The 18,096-nt window shown below is 40.4% G+C and overlaps 1 protein-coding gene across 1 annotated transcript in view; it reads left to right on the top strand.

Annotated features, from left to right (window-relative positions):
* LOC116840813 (AT-rich interactive domain-containing protein 3C-like) overlaps nucleotides 1-18,096 on the top strand; it is a 170,159-nt gene that overhangs the window by 51,965 nt on the left and 100,098 nt on the right. The window contains exons 3-4 of the mRNA XM_032808036.1: nucleotides 10,202-10,411; nucleotides 10,968-11,459. Coding sequence (XP_032663927.1) covers nucleotides 10,202-10,411; nucleotides 10,968-11,459 — 702 coding nt within the window. The remainder of the gene's footprint in view (nucleotides 1-10,201; nucleotides 10,412-10,967; nucleotides 11,460-18,096) is intronic.

Raw genomic sequence — 18,096 nt, 5'->3', positions numbered from 1 at the left:
GGGGGGGGGGGGGGGGGGGGGAAAGCAGAATTCATCGAAATACTTTGACTGGACAAAGTAAGCATAATATCGACAATCGATCCGCGCTGTTGGAGGGTAATATCAGTTCAAGCCGCGCACGTTCGAGTGCATGCATATGCAGTGTGAATCAGTTTCAAACTATCGATAAGTATTTTACGTACTCGATGCATTTTGAGCCGCTCGTGGCGCGGAGCATCCTTGGCCTCGCAGCCACGATAAACGTAATTGCGGCGGCCGTAAAACGGGCTGTACCGCAGATTTATTGCAAGGAAGAGCAAGCGGTCCAGAAATAGCAAAGGAAGAAAAGGTGCAGCCGAATGAAGGAGCCGTGGCGATATTTGCGTTCCCCGCCGTGCGATAAAGTCCCGGCCTTTTAATCGCGGGCCTCCCGTCGGAGATAAAACCGCGCGGAATTTGTCGAAAGTGATTTATTTACACGGTGCTCGACTCGGAAGAGAGAGACGAATCGCCACGAGTGAGAATTGCTTTCGTGCGCGTCTTCCGTTACTTCTCACATAATACCCCATAATAATACCGTATATCATTACTCGAATGTAACATAAGGTACCGTTAGGATACATTCGCGTTATATAAAAAGGCGCTCACTTGAAATTCGCTTCAGCAATATATCTGAAACCGCATTTGTTAAACGTGGTTGCGATGTGCGTCTGTCTGTGTTTATGGCGCAGATTGCGGTCGCGATTCTGTTATCTCCTATGTATCGGCGGAAATTTCTTTTTTTCTTCTCGTAACTTTCCACATTGCACATTGCGTATCCGATAACATTGTTCTTTTGCATAGCGGCGAGCGATTCCGCGAAGCTGTAAAATGCGGCAGCGCGACAATTTAGTCGCGTAATAACTTCCAGGAGATCTCACTAGTCGAGCAGCGCGCGACCGTGGCGTTTGTTCCGCGGCTCGATATACACGTGGCAGAAAAAAATCGATTTGGACAATTGGAGATTGGAGATGTGAATATCAATATTAGCAAACAAGAGAAATTGATATCGTGAACTAACTTGGAAATGAAAAAAACGAACATCACTTCTATGTAATCATAAATATATTTCAATTAATCTGTAATAGCAGATTAATATCTATCTAATATTCATCATATCAATATCTATCTGTAATGGCAGATTAATATCTAACAGATGTAATATCTAGCAAAACTATTTGTTAAATATTACAGTTAACAAATAGATACACGTATGTTTACATTTCACTTGACAACTTTCTGTCCATAAAACATTTAATAAATCAAGTGTGACTATCACACTGAGAAAAAAATAGTTGGAATAAATATAATTTCATTATATTTTATAGTTCGTTTTGGCCTCAAACATATATTTATAGTTCATCTAAACACGAAGATATAGCAGAATGAACACAGATTTATAGTCACCATCTTATTACTCTATGTGTATAGTAAAGCACGCTTTGGGAATATAGTTACATGTACCCATATTTTCCAAATATTCCAATTGTATTGACTATATAAAATAGTTAATTTCTCTTACCATTTAATATTTGCTACCTTACTATGTTTTTTATTTCAAATAATTATAATTCTTGGTAAAAGTTTTACATGGGTCAGTTATACTATGCTTATATTCTAAATATTATAAACATTATGCTGAGATTTACTATAAAAATAATATTCCTAACTATAATCTTTTTATTATGCCATTATAGTTCCAACACTGAAAGAAAAATGTATGATATTTGGAACTATAATGGCATAGTAAAAAGATTATAGTTAGGAATATAATTTTTACAGTAAATGTTACCATAATATTTGTAATATTTACAATATAAGTATAGTATTACTGACCCGTGTAAAATTTTTACCAACAATTATAATTATTTGAAATAAAAAATATGGTAAGGTGGCAAATATTGAATGGTAAGAGAAATTAACTATTTTATATAGTCAATACAATTGGAATACAATTTGGCAAATATAGGTACATGTAACTATATTCCCAAAAGGTGCTTTACCATATATATAGAGTAATAAGATGGTGACTATAAATCTGTGTTCATTCTACTATATCTTCATGTTTAGATGAACTATAAATATATGTTTGAGGCCAAAACGAACTATAAAATATAGTGAGATTATAGTTATTCCAACTATTTTTTTCTCTCAGTGAAGTATCATACATTTTTCCCTCAGTGCATATTCCGACTGAGATGCTACGCTTGTGCGAGCTCACGGACAATAATATTGATAATCGAGATCAGCGAATATCCATCTAACAGGAGTCCCTCAATTAAACCGCGATAGTCCCGTAGTAATTAGAATATTTAGAGCCGTGCCGTCTGTAGTGCCTGGAGCGTTTAGGCGATGATTTACAGGCCGCGCGCTGCGGCATATAACATATATATATATATAGATATATACACGCACAAGATATGCGCGTGCACTCTCACGCACTCACGCATTTGCGCACCCACGACTCTTTGTTGCCGCGCGCTCGCGCGAGTACACCCGCGAAGCGTGGAAACTATAAGGTATAAACAATAAAACAATCGTATGGTGGCGGCCCGGCGATAAATCACGGCGCGGACACAGTTATCTGCAGTGGCTGCGAGGGATATAAACGCACCGCGGCTTAGCCTTCGGTAAATTTAGCTATTGTCGTGCCTAGGATATATTAAATCTCGTTAAAATGTCTTCATGAGACCGCAGTGTCGCGCGCGCGCACCGACTGCGAAGAGAAAGAAAGAAAGAGAGGGAGAGACGGTTCTATGCTATGTAGCTATGTGACGGCGTGGTGAATGCCGTATATTTGATATGTAATATCGCGTTTAACCCTCTGACTTTTACTATGTCTTATTATAATGTTTATCATAGTACCTGTCTATTCCTGGAGTACTAAAATTGTAAATTTTTGTTGTAATATTCTCTCCGTGTACAAGTCAATTTTTATGTTCGTTTTTGGTATGATACGGGAAAAGTGGCGGGATATGATTGCAGAGGAGATCGAAATAGGATACATGGGGTCGGATCCCGTTGTAAATACATTTTGAGAAAAAAAGTTTTAGTATTTATATAATTATAATTACACGGAGAAATAATTATTACAATTTATGGCCAAGAAAAACATTTTTTTATTAAATTCTGCTATAATGTTAGTGATAATAATCTTATAATTTACGTCATTTTCTTACAAAAAGTACGTTTAGGACAAAAAATAACTATAATTTTAGTTAGATCAACCATTTTTCTTTCAGAGTACCGTGAAAATATTGGAAATTTGAAATATGAAATTGTACCCATCAGATACTGTGTTATCTCACGGTGGTAAATTCAGAATAGCAACTTTCAAAATTTCTTGGAGTAAAATCTCACTCGAAAAGCAGAGTGATCAGTCTCGATTGGAAAAAATATTGCCATTTTCCACTCGTTTCGAGCGAGACTTGAAACTCCACTCGAAAGAATTTGGAGATGCGTCGCGTACGTTCGTTTGGCGATGGCTTCTTCAGATCGCGGGCGATGCTGGGCTCCAGTCAGTATTCGATTGCCGAGCAGGGAAATACGCCGCGATCACGGTGGACGACGGTGCATGAATTATGCAGGAATACCGGCACGCGGGTGTCTCTTCGGCGGGACACGAATGTGGGAGTGATTCTCTTCTCTTCTTCTTTTTTTCTTCTCGAAGAATGGATCCGCGCCCACTTATTTATTTAAGACGACAGTTCTACCTGCATCTCGGCCGCCCTCCTCGCCCAAACTCGAGCTTCCCTACGCCCGTCTATTGATTTATTCCGCTCATCTCGGCCGGTTATCGAGGGATAAAGAGAGTACAGGTCGATCCACGATCTAATCTGCCGGTCTGCGCGAGTAGACACCGAACGAACGGAAATATCCCTCCATTTTTCGTCTGGAATATTCATTTCCCGAGAATCTGGATTTTCATATCAAGGAACGGACGTGTCGATAAAAATCTATATAGCGCCGCATCATCGGCGATAATCCTAAATCGATAATGGGGACAAACATACCGCGTGATCCGCGGTGGATCTGGAAACGGAAATGAGACACATTTACTTAATGCGATACGAAACATTTACTTACTCGTTATTTTCGGAAGCATAGCTTGCCCGAGTCGAAATATTGACCTTATGTTGAACCTTGAATTCTACACCGCAGTAGGAGCTAAAATAGCGAGATACGTTTAATTCTAATGATATAATTTACTCCTACTTTGACCCTGATGATGTCTGAAATTTCCTCTTTCGCTTTCTTTAGCGTCAAAGAAGGTTGTATAATAGTAAGATCTTAGAAAGCAAAGTAGGTTTAGCGAATCTCTATTGAAGTTTTAGCTCCTACATAGAATATATGTATTTTATAGAAATATTTAAAAAATTTAATAAATAACGAAACAGAAACGTCAAATAGCATACAAAATGTACATTTTATTTGTTGCATATATTTCAGGCATCATCGGGGTCAAAGTAGGAGTAAATTATATCATTAGAATGAAACTTACTTTGCTATCTTAGCTCTTACTGCGGTGTAGAATTCAAGGTTCAACATAGGGTCAAAATTTCGACTCGGAAATGAGTGTCAATATCGTCAAAATAAGTATCACCTAGATTGATTATCAAACAAAATAGGTTTCACCTAGGTATATTATCTATGTAGACTCAAACTATTTTTAAGAGCGTCAAAGTAGCGTCAAAATTTTGATAAGGTAGAGTTAAAGGTTCAAAAGAGAAGTTAATGAGTATCAATATCGTCAAAGTAGGTTTTACGTAGGCTATAAACCGTCTAAGTAGGCGCAAATTATTCTTAAGAGCGTCAAAGTAGCGTCAAAATTTTGATAAGGTAGAGTTAAAGGTTCAAAAGAGAAGTTAATGAGTATCAATATCGTCAAAGTAGGTTTTACGTAGGCTATAAACCGTCTAAGTAGGCGCAAATTATTCTTAAGAGCGTCAAAGTAGCGTCAAAATTTTGATAAGGTAGAGTTAAAGGTTCAAAAGAGAAGTTAATGAGTATCAATATCGTCAAAGTAGGTTTTACGTAGGCTATAAACCGTCTAAGTAGGCGCAAATTATTCTTAAGAGCGTCAAAGTAGCGTCAAAATTTTGATAAGGTAGAGTTAAAGGTTCAAAAGAGAAGTTAATGAGTATCAATATCGTCAAAGTAGGTTTTACGTAGGCTATAAACCGTCTAAGTAGGCGCAAATTATTCTTAAGAGCGTCAAAGTAGCATCAAAATTTCGACTCGGGAAATCTGCCATGTTTTCAGGAAAATCTACTATGTCAGCGATATAGACTTTAGCAAGATAGACTGGGTAGAAATTAATCGAAGCGGGCCCTAAATATGTAGAGGCTCTAGCCAGGGATATCCCGAAGTAGGCATTCCTTCGTAGCGTCCAGACACGGCCAACTCATTACCTACTGATTAATGAGCATCAATTTCGTCAAAGTAGGTTTTACCTTGGCTATAAATCGTCTAAGTAGACGCAAAATATCCTTAAGAGTGTCAAAGTAGTTACAAAATTTCGACTCGGGAAATCTGCCATGTTTTCAGGAAAATCTACTATGTCAGCGATATAGACTTTAGCAAGATAGACTGGGTAGAAATTAATCGAAGCGGGCCCTAAATATGTAGAGGCTCTAGCCAGGGATATCCCGAAGTAGGCATTCCTTCGTAGCGTCCAGACACGGCCAACTCATTACCTACTGATTAATGAGCATCAATTTCGTCAAAGTAGGTTTTACCTTGGCTATAAATCGTCTAAGTAGACGCAAAATATCCTTAAGAGTGTCAAAGTAGTTACAAAATTTCGACTCGGGAAATCTGCCATGTTTTTAGGAAAATCTACTATGTCAGCGATATAGACTTTAGCAAGATAGACTGGGTAGAAATTAATCGAAGCGGGCCCTAAATATGTAGAGGCTCTAGCCAGGGATATCCCGAAGTAGGCATTCCTTCGTAGCGTCCAGACACGGCCAACTCATTACCTACTGATTAATGAGCATCAATTTCATCAAAGTAGGTTTTACCTTGGCTATAAACCGTCTAAGTAGACGCAAAATATCCTTAAAAGCGTTAAAGTAGCATCAAAATTTCGAGACTCGAATGTATTTATATTCGATGTCTAAACGAAACTTTATCTCACGTGTACCCTCGAAAGGGATTCGATCGGTTATCCCGCCTCACGCCGTTTCGGCTGACTCGGCGGATACGCGAGAGGGGGGCCGCCGATACAGTGCCTCTCGTCACTTTCCATACGAGATATTCAGACACCTACGTGCGAACGACTCGTTTCGGACTAGAACAATGGGGCACCCTCGGACGCGGCTCTACCGTGATTATTGTAATGACGGTGTGCTGCGTCCGCGAACACTCGAATGATATAATTCGCAACCCTGCGCCACACGCTGAGAATAACGATGCCGCGCGCGCACGGTGTTAACCGTGCGGCCGTAATTTATTCTCGCTCCCTCCCCCCCCTCCCCCGTTTTCAGCCGATACGTGGCTTTCCGCGATATTTCTCGCGTTAACGCTCGCTTCCGGAATACACGACGGCTTTCGCGATACGCGTTAGGGCTTTCGCACACGGATTGCCGTAATCATAGACATGAGATGCAAATTTTCGTTTTAGGACGAATCACAGGACTTTGCTATGGTTTTGTGTACTCTAGAGAAGAAGGGAAAAGAAAGAATATTCCGATTTGAAGAATATCTTTATTGTTGACGTTTTAAAAATGAGATTAATGTTAAAGTGAGATTATATGGCGTTGAACGAAGATAAATTTGTCTTCAATCAAGACGAATATAATCAAATTAACACAATCGTTTTCTCATGTATAAGCAAGAATATTGTTGGTGGGTCACCTAACTCGAATAGAAATGCAATTAGCCGGCTTGAATCAAAAGCCAGTAGCTAGTTAGTACAGGCTAGATTAAATTTTCTAGTTTGTCAGACTCATTTGTTATTGGTTGATTATTCACTGAAATATCGAATTGAATTTTGTGGTTTAGCCGTTATTGAGCCATAATATATCAAATATGATAGAATGGAAAGTGTTATCTATTCTAAAATACATAATCTAATTATTATCATATCTTTATATCATTACTAGCTCACTATATCGCTATATCATCACTAACCCTTCAAAATTGGATAGCATATCAAAATTGCGATTACGTTAATTTCATAAAAGTTTCATAAAAGTTTCAGACAAGCAGAATTGAGCATTACATTACTGGCTAGAGCAACTACTTATGTTTTTTTGTCTCATAACTGTAATTTCGTTTGTTTAATCATCAGCTACCTTATTTATCTAGCCACTAGGAGGAATTGAGCGTTATATCACTGGCTAGTAGTGATATTAGGCACAAATTTATTATCTCGCGGCCAGGCACCGACGAGATTCTAGGATATTTCCTTCATTTCCGATGCGCTCATCATAATCTTATCGCAAAGGATTAAATCTTATCTTATTTCGTTATCAACCTTTATTTTAAAATATTATTTTGAAATTTCTGTACCTTGAGAGACTTACAGGCGCAGCAAATTCAATATGCTTTCGATGTTACGCTTCATTCAAATCTGATGGCTGTCGGTTAGATTGGAATCTGGAAGGCGAGCATGTTTCGTATTTGATTAGGATTCTATCCCGTGGCGCTTATTCTTCCTCTGACCACCACCGTAGTAGAGAGTCAATATTATCACACGTGCTCAAAACGCCGACAGAGAGACCTCGTTCGTCGCTCCTCGCCTATCGAATGCCGTACTCTTCGATCGGTGGTACCATTTAAGATTGGGACGAATGTTGGTACGTTCGTGCGTAGGATCCACCTGCGCATTCGATAGGTGCAGGCGTGTTTACTCGAGTCCGCCTTTCCCAGGTATAAAAGCTCGCCTCTCATCATTCGAACTCGAAGCTCCGTCGAATCTAAATGCACGTATGTGTATTTGCATTTTTTCTTAGACAAAAGGGACACTCTTTTTCTCTCTTTCTTCGGCCGGAATAGCGTCTCGTGTTTTCATTTGAAGAAGATCCACCGCTGATCAGACGCAAGACTCGGAGAACAGAGGGAAGAATAGATGTAACACGCGAGTCGACGTGGGCACGTCGTAGGTGTTCGAGAATCGCGCGCGAGGCATTTATCGGGAGCCCGAGTCGAAATTTTGATCCTATGTTGAACTTTGAATTCTACATCGCAGTAGGAGCTAAAATAGCGAGGTAGGTTTAATTCGAATGATATAATTTACTCCTACTTTGACCTTGATGATGTCTGAAATTTCCGTTTTTACTTTCTTTAGCGTCAAAGTAGGTTGTACAATAGTAAGATCTTAGGAAGCAAAGTAGGTTCAGTTGCGAACCTCTACTGAAGTTTTAGCTCCTACGTAGAATATATGTATTTTATAGAAATATTTAAAAAATTTAATAAATAACGAAACAGAAATGTCAAATAGCATGCAAAATGTATATTTTATTTGTTGCATATATTTCAGGCATCATCAGGGTCAAAGTAGGAGTAAATTATATCATTAGAATTAAACTTACTTTGCTATTTTAGCTCCTACTGCGGTGTAGAATTCAAGGTTCAACATAGGGTCAAAATTTCGACTCGAACAAGCTCTACTAATTTCTACCCAGTCTATCTTGCTAAAGTCTATATCGCTGACACAGTATATTTTCCTAAAAACTAATGGTAGATTTCTCAAGTCGAAATTTTGATGCTACTTTGACGCTCTTAAGGATAATTTGCGCCTACTTAGACGGTTTATAGCCTAAGTAAAACCTACTTTGACGATATTGATACTCATTAACTTTTCTTTTGAATCTTTAACTCTAGCTTGTCAAAATTTTGATGCTACTTTGACGCTCTTAAAAATAGTTTGAGCCTACTTAGATAATCTATAACCTAGGTGAAACCTATTTTGACGATACTGACTCATTTCCGAGTCGAAATTTTGACTCTATGTTGAATCTTGAATTCTATAAAACACATATATTCTATGCAGGAGCTAAAGCTTCAATAGAGATTCGTAACTGAACCTACTCTACTTCCTAAGATCCTATTATTATACAACCTACTTTGACACAAAAGCAAGCGAAAGCGGAAATTTCAGACATCATCATGCTCAAAGTAGGAGTAAATTATATCATTAGAATTAAACCTACTTTGCTATCTTAGCTCCTACTGCAGTGTAGAATTCAAGGTTCAACATAGGGTCAAAATTTCGACTCGAAACAAGTGTCAATATCGTTAAAATAGATTTCACCTAGGTTGTAGATTATCTAAGTAGGTTCAAACTATTTTTAAGAGCATCAAAGTAGCGTCAAAATTTTGACAATGTACTCTCTTAAAATGAATCAGCGAAACATCACTGAAAACAGTGAATATACACTGATTTGCAGTTATAAGTATTGCACTGAAAGTGTTCAGTGCTATACTTATAACTGATATCAGTGACTATTCACTGATTCATTTTAAGAAAGTAGAGTTAAAGGTTCAAAAGAGAAGTTAATGAGTATCAATATCGTCAAAGTAAAGGTTTTATCTAGGCTATAAGCCGTCTAAGTAGGCGCAAAATATCCTTAAGAGCGTCAAAATAGCATCAAAATTTCGATTCGGGAGCTTGAGTTAATTCGGAGTGAGGAAAAAATATGGAACGTTCATCTTTTCTCTCCTCTTTTTTTTACGATAGTCGTTTCCGTTCCCAGTAATGTGACTTTGTACACTTTTACGCCCGTACTGGCGCAATGGGCACGGCTGTAAAACACTTATGACACCCGCGGCATAATAATGTTAGTTGATAGTGGCTATCTCGGTGTATATAACTCACCGCATTCGCCATTTTTCTAATTAATGTTTAATGCTCCAATATCTGCCCTCCTTACTCACGATTATGCCTATTGCACGGTTGATATCACGTTACCAACCGATATTGCCTCTTCTTATTCCTTTCTAATCACGCGTGGTACACATCGACTGTCACTCGGGTTTCCCGCGCGAAATTCGCCCGCGAAATCGGAGCGTGGAGTGTTCGCGATTGTCGATCTATGGGAGACCGATGAGATGATCTCGTTGTTGGTCCCGAGGAAATATTAATCGATCGATTATATGATGCGTGTTTGACACAAAGTTTCACTGCGATTCGGAACCGAGCGATTGTTAATTATTGTGTTATCCCTTATGATTTCAGTCTCATCAGGAGGAAGATGCGTCGGATTCGGATCAGGATGACGACAGTGCGGAGGAGTTATACCAACAGCCACCTCAGAGTAACACGCAGCCTTCGCTGGACGCTGTATCGTTGCATGCCGGCAACCATCTAATATCGAATCCCACCACACTGGCGCAATTCCAGAGCCTGCTGACCTCTAACCCGCATCTTCTAAAGATTAAAATGGAGGTAAGTGTTCGAAAAGTCTTCTTACGCCTTTCGGCATTCGCGTGTTACGCCTTTCGGCATTCGTCTCGTGCTGAGGGCGCGAGCATTTCCTTCGGCGGGCGAACGCGGATGCGGCTTACGAGGAACGGTCGAAAAGTTCCCTTCGCGTTCGCGCTCGTCGAGTTTCCGTGTGAAGATAAGCGGCCGCATAATTCGTCATAAAACCTGCTCGAAGGAGTCGAGCGTTCGTTGACCTACAAAAGTGGCAAGGTGGAGTGACGCGACTCGTGGAAAATCGTGAGATAGTCGTAACAGCGGACGTTGACAGTCATAAATGAGTTACCATCGTGTCATCGCGACAAAAGATTTCTTTTTCTTTCCTTTTTCTTTTTCTTCATTACGCAACAGCCCAAACCGGATGACGGGGCCTGGCGAGCGCAAATATCTTTTACGATCACCGTTCCGATAAGAACTTGTGCCGTATTCTCGCGCACAATGGCGTGAAAATTAGGCAGCATGATGTCTACGTCCTACGTCAACGTTTTTTAACACATTGGAACTGATTTTGCGATTACAGAATGAAGCTGAAATGCTAGAAAACAGGAGTGGGCTGGACGCTCTGCAACGTGTGTTTAACGAAGCTGCGTTGAACAACGGTGCCATGCCTCACTTCGGCAATATAAACCCATTCGGCTTCTCACACGCGTTCTTGACGCAACAGTCGCTGCATAACAATCACGCGCAACTAGGAAATTTCGGAAACGTGTCCGGCAGTCGCATAGTCTCGCCTGTCAACACCCGCCACAGCGATTCTCCGATGGGTAGCAGCCCGGGCAGCGCCGAGGTTCGCGAGACTAACAACAATAATAACAGCAACAACAACAACAACCATAGAGAACCGCAGAATATGCGTATGGAATGCAGCAACACCGTGCAGAACAGTGGAACGAGCCATCAGCCGGGACCGAGCCAGCAGTCGGGACCGAGTCATCCGCCAGGACCAAGTCCCTTGCCAGGATCAAATCCATCTCAGCAGACGAGCTGGAGTTTTGAAGATCAGTTCAAACAGGTATGTCGAACAAACATTTAGCTATAGCTTTGTTTCGCGAATAAGATATTTGCGATATCATCGATCACACACTGAGAGAAAAAAATAGTTGGAATAACTATAATCTCACTATATTTTATAGTTTGCTTTGGCCTCAAACATGTATTTATAGTTCATCCAAAAACGAAGATATAGCAGAATGAACACACATTTATAGTCACCATTTTATTACTCTATGTGTATAGTAAGACACGCTTTGAGAATATAGTCATATGTACCCATATTTTCCAAATATTCCAATTGTATTGACTATATAAAATAGTTAATTTCTCTTACCATTTAATATTTGCTATCTTATTATGTTTTTTATTTCAAATAATTATAATTCTTGGTAAAAGTTTTACATGAGTCAGTTATACTATATTTATATTGTAAATATTACAAACATTATGGTGACATTTACTATAAAAAAGATATTCCTAACTATAATCTTTTTACTATGCCATTATAGTTCCAAATATCATACATTTTTCTCTCAGTGCTATGATATTTGGAACTATAATGGCATAGTAAAAAGATTATAGTTAGGAATATCTTTTTTATAGTAAATGTCACCATAATGTTTGTAATATTTACAATATAAGCATAATATAACTGACTCATGTAAAACTTTTCCAAGATTTATAATTATTTGAAATAAGAAATATAGTAAGGCAGCAAATATTGAATGATAAGAAAAATTAACTATTTTACATAGTCAATACAATTGGAATATTTGGCAAATATAGGTACATATAACTATATTCCCAAAAGGTGCTTTACCATATATATATAGAGTAATAAGATGGTGACTATAAATCTGTGTTCATTCTACTATATCTTCATGTTTAGATGAATTATAAATATATGTTTGAGGCCAAAATGAATTATAAAATATAGTAAGATTATAGTTATTCCAACAATTTTTTTTCTCTCAGTGCATGATCGTAAAGCTATTTAACGTCACCGGTCTGATTAGGGGTGGGCAAATTACTGAATCGACTTGCTCCTTATTGGAGCAAGAGCAAAAATGTTGGCAGATGTTAGCTTACAACTTTGAGAAGTCAGAAATTGCACTTGATGCATCGAGCATAATTCGACCCTGTCACACAGTCGAAGCCTCTAAGGTCTAGCTGCACCAACATTATTTTGGCTTTAAGCGAAACTTAAACATATATTTATCTTTATCTTTCTTTTTAAGATTCCAAAACGTCCTTTTTGAGGAAATTTTACTCGATACTTTATAGTATATGTAACGTGAATTATAGGTATTGAATAAAATTTTCTTCAAAAAAAAAACGTTTTGAAATGCTGCCTAAATAAATGAAGACAGACATATATTTAAGTATCACTTAAAACCAAAATAACGTTGGTGCAAGCGGGCCTAAAAGATGCATCGGGATACCAAGTGGGACATTAACGATCCGATAACTTCCGGGGGTGGCATCGCCGGCCGCGGCGCGGCTCAACGTAGCGTGCCGTGGCGTGGCGCGATCGCGCAATCGCGCGATGCCAGGCCGAGTGTCGTGGGCGTGAATAACTCGCGCGGTCGCCTTTGTGGGACACTGGTTAGTGCCACGAGGGACGTGTAATTACGGCGGAACTCTCCCCTCGCACGAGCGCGGGACGAGAAACGACGGCGGGCCGTGTGGAGAGAGAGAAAGAGAGAGAGAAAGGGAGAAAGAGAGGCGCTTTAATTAATGCAACGATGGAAGCTAATTATTATTTTTACACGGCCGGGAGATAATTACCGTCCAACCGACCGACCGACCAACCGACCGTCCGTCTGCTCGTCCGCGAACGGCGAGTTCGTTGACGGTGTTCCGAACAAGAACGAGACGATCGGCTCGACACCCCGAAGAAGGAAGGAAGGAAAGAACATTTTGGGACCGAGATAGAGGATAGGATATGTAGGGGGAGGGACGAAGTTATAGAATTAGCCGAGCCCGCATCGTAGCCTTGTTAACGCTTTTTGCAGAGCACTTCGCTCGCGCCTGCATTTCTGCCATGTGAGGTCGGGGTCCGGTCGGGGGTCCGGTCACCCCGTTTGAGCGCGGTTTTCACTTTTTACGAAGAGGGTGTGGTATTGGATTACCATTTAGATTGTTGTTCGCGGGCGCGAGGTCACAAAACGCCGCGATACCTTTTCGCAGACCACGTGACAAACCCGAGGACGCCCGTCTCGCGCCAATTTATTCACTTAAACCAAAATGTTTAAAATTTAACGCAACATTTATCGCAGTGAAACATATTCTTAGATAAGGTTTCATGCAATTCCTCTGCACCATTTATGAGAAATTTAATGCTAAATATTTATAATAATAATAATTTTTTGCACACATAATCTTATCATAGAAGTAATATAGATGACTATTATTTCAGTGTAAATGTAGAATTCGTAAAAAAAGATACCATCCGAATAAAAAAACATAAATGTTACATATTAGCAAACGCGGTATAGAAGAAAGAGTAATATTCAAGGCACTTTTTGTGCAAAGGTCAACTAATCAGAAAATTTTATCTTTTGAGCACACTGAAAGTCCAAGTGTATAAAAAGAGATTCAATTAAAATAACACCTTTGGATTTGCAGTGTAGCATGTTGAGTGCAATGTGGCAAGGTAGTATCGTGAAATTAGTTTCAAAGTAACATTTATTATTTAGATAGCAAAGTAAATATATAAATACATAATGTTCTTCGATAAATAGTGAATTTACGAGTATTGATGCGCCACTAAAAGCCAGTAATGTAACGCTTACTTCTCCTAGAGTGCGATCCATTAGACACCGCAAACGTTTTGAAACGCTTAATAGAAGCCATGATTGGTCTATATGGCGCTTCAATATATCTGCAGCATCTAATGGATCGCACTCCTAGGTGGCTAGAGAGTAAGATAAGTTAGCTAATAATTAAGCAAACAAAATTACAGTTATGAGATGAAGAATCATAAGTAGTTGCTAGCCAGTAATGTCACACTCAATTTTGCTTCTTTGAAACTTTTACGAAATTTATGTATCTTCAATTTTTATTTGCTATCTAATTTTTTGATACCAGCTTTTGACTTAACCCGACTAGTTATTTTCGGACTAACTAGAATGCATATTCCATACAATATTCACGGTAAGCAATGGGATGCAAGAGAGATCTTTGATTCTTCCCTCATTTTTGTATGGGATAGAATGGGATAGAAGGGATGAGGTACATTAGGATCAACAAAGGATAGACAAAGACTGAGGCACTGGCAGGTCTAGCGCAGGTTCCGATTTGTACCAGTGGATGTGACCAATAGTAAAATCCATATCGTGGTGCGACGAATCTATAAAATTCCATGACGAATGTACTCGTACCTTCACTGGCGCGAAATTCTCTCGGAGAGGAGCTGTTTATGTCGAAATCTTTCCTCTGAAAAACAGTTGACGAGTGTCCTTGATCAGCGAGCGCTGTCGGCGATGTTTTCGCGGAACGATGTGTGGGCGCAAAAGCGTATCAATTTTGATTGAAATGTGCGCAACGGACGGCACTTGTGTGATGCTCGCGGATAAACGGGCGCGAAAGAGATTGTACGGCAAGAGGAAACGGGGAACGAGCGCGCAGGAATGGAAATAGAAGTCTCCACCTACTCGGCGAACTCGGCGCCCGCGTCTCACGGAGATCGCATCCATCATTCCGGCGAGGGCGTACAAGCTGGGTCTTTAATCTTTCTTCTTCAGGGTGATGGTAGCTTCGTCTGTTTCACCCTTCCCCCGTTTCGTTTTCTTTCCCTCGGAGATGCCGGTAATCGCTCGTGTTCTCCGCGTCGCGGATCTCCGGCGAGTCTTCCGGCCGTCGGTGTCTCGCGTCGCCACCTCGGCGGACAATCGTCACGTGAGCCTTTGTCGCCGTCGCCATCGCAATCGTGACGACCCTCGATCGAGGGAGATTCGGTTTAAGATTCTGCGTACGCAGAAACCGGCTCTATAAGAGAATAAGAGAGCGTCCAACCTCCGGACAGGTTTATAGTCGGTCGGTTATTGTCTCGAAATAGGGTAGGTAACACACTGGCAGCGTCGTCCATTTGCCTCACCTCACAAGCTCGTTTCAGCAAGGCAACGATCGACGTTGTATACCTATCGTACACAAAGTAATCCAGCGACGGTGATAGCCAACGCGAACATCGCGTCCATGCGAGAGAGGAGAGGCCTCCTCTCCTCTCCTCTTTATCCTCCTCCTCCTCGGACCGCCCCAGCCCTCGTTTGTTCGCTCTCACTCACTCGCTCGCACGCACCCACACGCACTCGTCTCTTACCCCGTGCTACACCGTTCGCTGACCGTGCACTCGAGCTACCACGGCGATATAATACTGTAGCACTATACTTTGCAGCCATTGTGAAATAACTCGTAAACCTGCAAATTGCCGGCTATTTTGCTCCCATACACGCGTGCAACGGCGACCTTTTACGCCGCGCCGTCTGTGTGTATTGTGTGTTCGACCGTAGATCGAGAAGGTTGACTGCTCCTCTATGAGCGTGCATGTTCACGCGGGTAAGACGGCTCGTCTACCACGCCGTGTGTCGTCCTCACGTGTGCGCGCGCGCGCGAGGATGCACAGGGTGGTCGCGAATTCGATTCTTTTTGCGGGAGACGGCTGGGTTGTTTCGGCAGATAGGTTGTTTCGGCGTTGACCGACGGCGAAATCTTTTCGTTCGCTGCTTAAGTTGCCATTACTTAGCGCAATGAGACTTCATTCTTGGGTTAAGCTGGTTACTTTTACCGACTGTGGTATCGTGTTGAAATAAATACTCCGATTAAACTGAATAAATAAATACTCTGATTAAACTGAATAAATAAATACTCTGAAATAAATACCCGATAAAGTATTTGTTAGACGAGCTTTAGATAAGATCCATGCTCAGAATACGATTGCCGAGATGCTCCGCGCAAAAATGATGTAACGATCTTTGCTACTCGAAGGATCTAACAGTATGTGAGACGAAATAAGAAGGACACCTCGTATATCGCGCTCGATGTCGCAATGGCAAGACAAACGATGACGAGCGCGCTGCACGAGTTATCATTGTGATTATGCAAATGCATTATCATTATGCAAATGCACCGCGGTGCACCTAAAACTTAGAACACGATTCGTTGCCGTCGTTGTCGCTGCCGTCGTGGTCGTGGCGTGCGCTTAACGTGGGCCGTAGGTGGGCGCATCCTTGGTAATTTTGAGGAATAACGTCGTTTTTGTCCGAGTCGAGAAAAACTTTTTTTGCGCTGCTTTTTTCTCCGTGAGTGAAGCGAGGAATAAAGCAATCCCCACCGCGCTCGAACATGTTCCCCGAAGGAACAAAGCACCATGCAAAGCCGGTTTTGCTTGTCCGAAACTGTCCCTTCGTTCCGATCAATGGAATCGCTTCTAATCGAGCGGCACGACTATGCGCCTATGCGCCTAAGCGATTATGCGACTATGTGCCTATGCGACTATGCGACTATGCGACTCTGTGCTTCGCACAGATCGCGACGTCGATCTGTACAGACTATTTTCAACAGTTTGGCGGAATCGGAATCGTGAATACCTATCGTGGAGCGCTTGCTTTTTACGGTCGACGCGTCCGAGTGTCCAATTATCGGTTGGTAATTAATGCTCCCAGGGACTTCCACGGGTGACGCAAACCCGACGCGAATAATTACGCTTTTATTGCCCAATGGCACTCGCGCTTACTGAAATAATTTTCATGCATTGTTCCTTATCGTTGTTGTTTATAACGTAGCGTGATAAGACTACCGCGCAATTGGTTCTTTCCTTTTTATTTCGAGACTCGATTATGTGTGTGCGCGTTCTCGTTTCGTGTGTAAAAGTGTATCACGTGAGAGCGACGGATGACGTTTACACACTTATTTTTCGCGCAATATTTATAGACGGACGCTCACGCGTATGTATGTCTGTGTCGCTTACGGCGTATATTAACCTTGTCAGACCTGCAGAAGCGAGCCGATATCGCCGCTCCCGCGATACCTGGAATATCGGACACTTTATCAACATCGACAATTAATTCCCATTCCGAATACGGAGCCGAACACGCGTAAAATTATATTGCAACAGAAAAACAGAACAGAGAAACATAGAAAAACTTTAAACAAAATTTCGTTACATTTTGTAGATTTATTAATGCACCAGTATGCAAAAATCATTATCGCCATTATCTATTTTTCTCGTTAAGCTACTTACAAAATTATTAAGATGCTTGTTGAAAAGTGAATAGTTTACGAGATATTTCACACCTTGTACCAAAAAGTATGAGAATAAAATGTAAAATATCTCGAAAAATAATTCACTTTTTGATGATTTTATCTTATCTTAGTACTTTTGTATGCGGAACGATCAGAGAAATCGACTTTGTATTAAAGAAATTATATGATTCCATTAAAAAATTAAAATTAACATTGATAGGGCTTTTTAAGCTCAATCCAAAGTTAAATAAATATTAACATCTTTCGTCGAAATTCTACACAACTTTTGTTCGAAATAGTTTTTCATATTTTTTTTAATTTCCGAAAAATTCAGTTGTATTAATATGTATGTGTGTGTACATATATACATACATATATATATATATATATATATATATATATATATGCATATA

The sequence above is a fragment of the Odontomachus brunneus genome, unplaced genomic scaffold (assembly GCF_010583005.1).
Source record: "Odontomachus brunneus isolate Ranch 3 - 2012 unplaced genomic scaffold, Obru_v1 Obru_scaffold_012, whole genome shotgun sequence".
Taxonomy (NCBI): domain Eukaryota; kingdom Metazoa; phylum Arthropoda; class Insecta; order Hymenoptera; family Formicidae; genus Odontomachus; species Odontomachus brunneus.
The sequence above is the reverse complement of the archived record's forward strand: the minus strand, read 5'-3'. Positions and strand labels throughout refer to the sequence as shown.